Genomic DNA, 1,334 nt, shown 5'->3' on the forward strand with positions numbered 1-1,334 from the left:
TTATGAATGGGAATATCTATAACTGTTACCCTGTTTTTTCTTTTTTTTCTTTCTCTCTTTCTTTTTTTTTTTTTTTTTTTTTTTTTTTTTTTTTTGTCTTTTTGAGACAAGGAGTCACTATGCAATTCAGGCTGGCCTTGAACTCACTCTGTAGCCTCAAACTCATGGTGATTCTCCTACCTCAGCCTCCTGCGTGCTGGCATTACAGGCATGCACCACTCCCCACACACATCCATTTCTTTGTTTTTGTCCTTGGGTGGAGATAAACTGTTTCTCCAATCTCACATGTTCACAGATGAAAAGAAATTGTACCTTAGGGTAAGAGTATACCAGCACCTCACTCATTCCTGAGTTCAGTTATTTAGATGGTAAGATTGGGATCTTTGGCCTGATGAGATTTAAATTAACAAGATTTTTTTTTGGACTTTGTGCTGACACCATAGTTGTGCTTTGGGGAGATGTTGACATGAAGTAAACATATTTTGCACATGAGATAAGTGTTACTCTTTGGAGGCTAGAGGACAGACAGTGCTAAGCTACCTCCATAACACCATGTCCTCATCCCTGGAATCTCAGCATACGTTCACTTACATGGCAAGAGGGAATCTAGGCGTATGCTTATATGAGCAAGCATATTGAGACAGGCAGGTTATCTTCCATTACCTGGGCAGAGCCAGTGTAATCACAATGTACAAGGGGATGTCTCCAAGAGAGGAACAGGTGGGTCAGCGTGATAGAAGATGCGCCAACCAAGGCCAAGGTCAGAATAGCTCGGGGCCAAGAGCCAAGGAATCCAGGCAGCTTCTATAAGCATCCCCTAAAATGCAAGGAAATGGGTGGCTCCTCAGTGGTTCCCAGAGGAGCTCAACACTGCAGTCCTAGTTTGAATTTTTTTTTTAAATTGTCTTGCTTTGCAGTGGCATTGAACTCACAATGTAGCCCACCTGTCCTGGAACTCACAGTGATCCTCCTGCCTCACCCTCCTGAGTGCTGGGATTACAGGTGTGCGCCACTACACCAAGCCCCATTTTGGATTTCTGGCCTTGGGAATTATAAAGTCAGACATTTATGTTAGCTTTTTTCTCAACGGGTTTGCCGGGAGAGCACAGGTATAGTGAAAACCACTACTAAATCACAGCCAGCATGGGGAAGGGAAAGACCCATGAATACCGTTATCATTGGACATGTGGATTGGGCAAGTCCAGCACTACCAGCCTTCTGATCTACAAATGTGGCGACATCCACAAAAGAACCACTGAAAAATTTAGAAGGAGGCTGCTGAGATGGGGAAGGGTTCCTTTGAGTATGCTTGGGTCATGGATAAACTGAAGCCA

General features: G+C 43.8%; 1 protein-coding gene across 1 annotated transcript in view; it reads left to right on the forward strand.

Moving 5' to 3' along the window:
- The first annotated feature begins 687 nt into the window (after window positions 1-687).
- LOC102024164 (elongation factor 1-alpha 1-like) overlaps window positions 688-1,334 on the forward strand; it is a 1,838-nt gene continuing 1,191 nt past the window's right edge. The window contains 1 exon segment of the mRNA XM_013516741.1: window positions 688-720. Coding sequence (XP_013372195.1) covers window positions 688-720 — 33 coding nt within the window.

The sequence above is a fragment of the Chinchilla lanigera genome, unplaced genomic scaffold (genome assembly GCF_000276665.1).
Source record: "Chinchilla lanigera isolate Chin_1 unplaced genomic scaffold, ChiLan1.0 scaffold00036, whole genome shotgun sequence".
Lineage (NCBI taxonomy): Eukaryota > Metazoa > Chordata > Mammalia > Rodentia > Chinchillidae > Chinchilla > Chinchilla lanigera.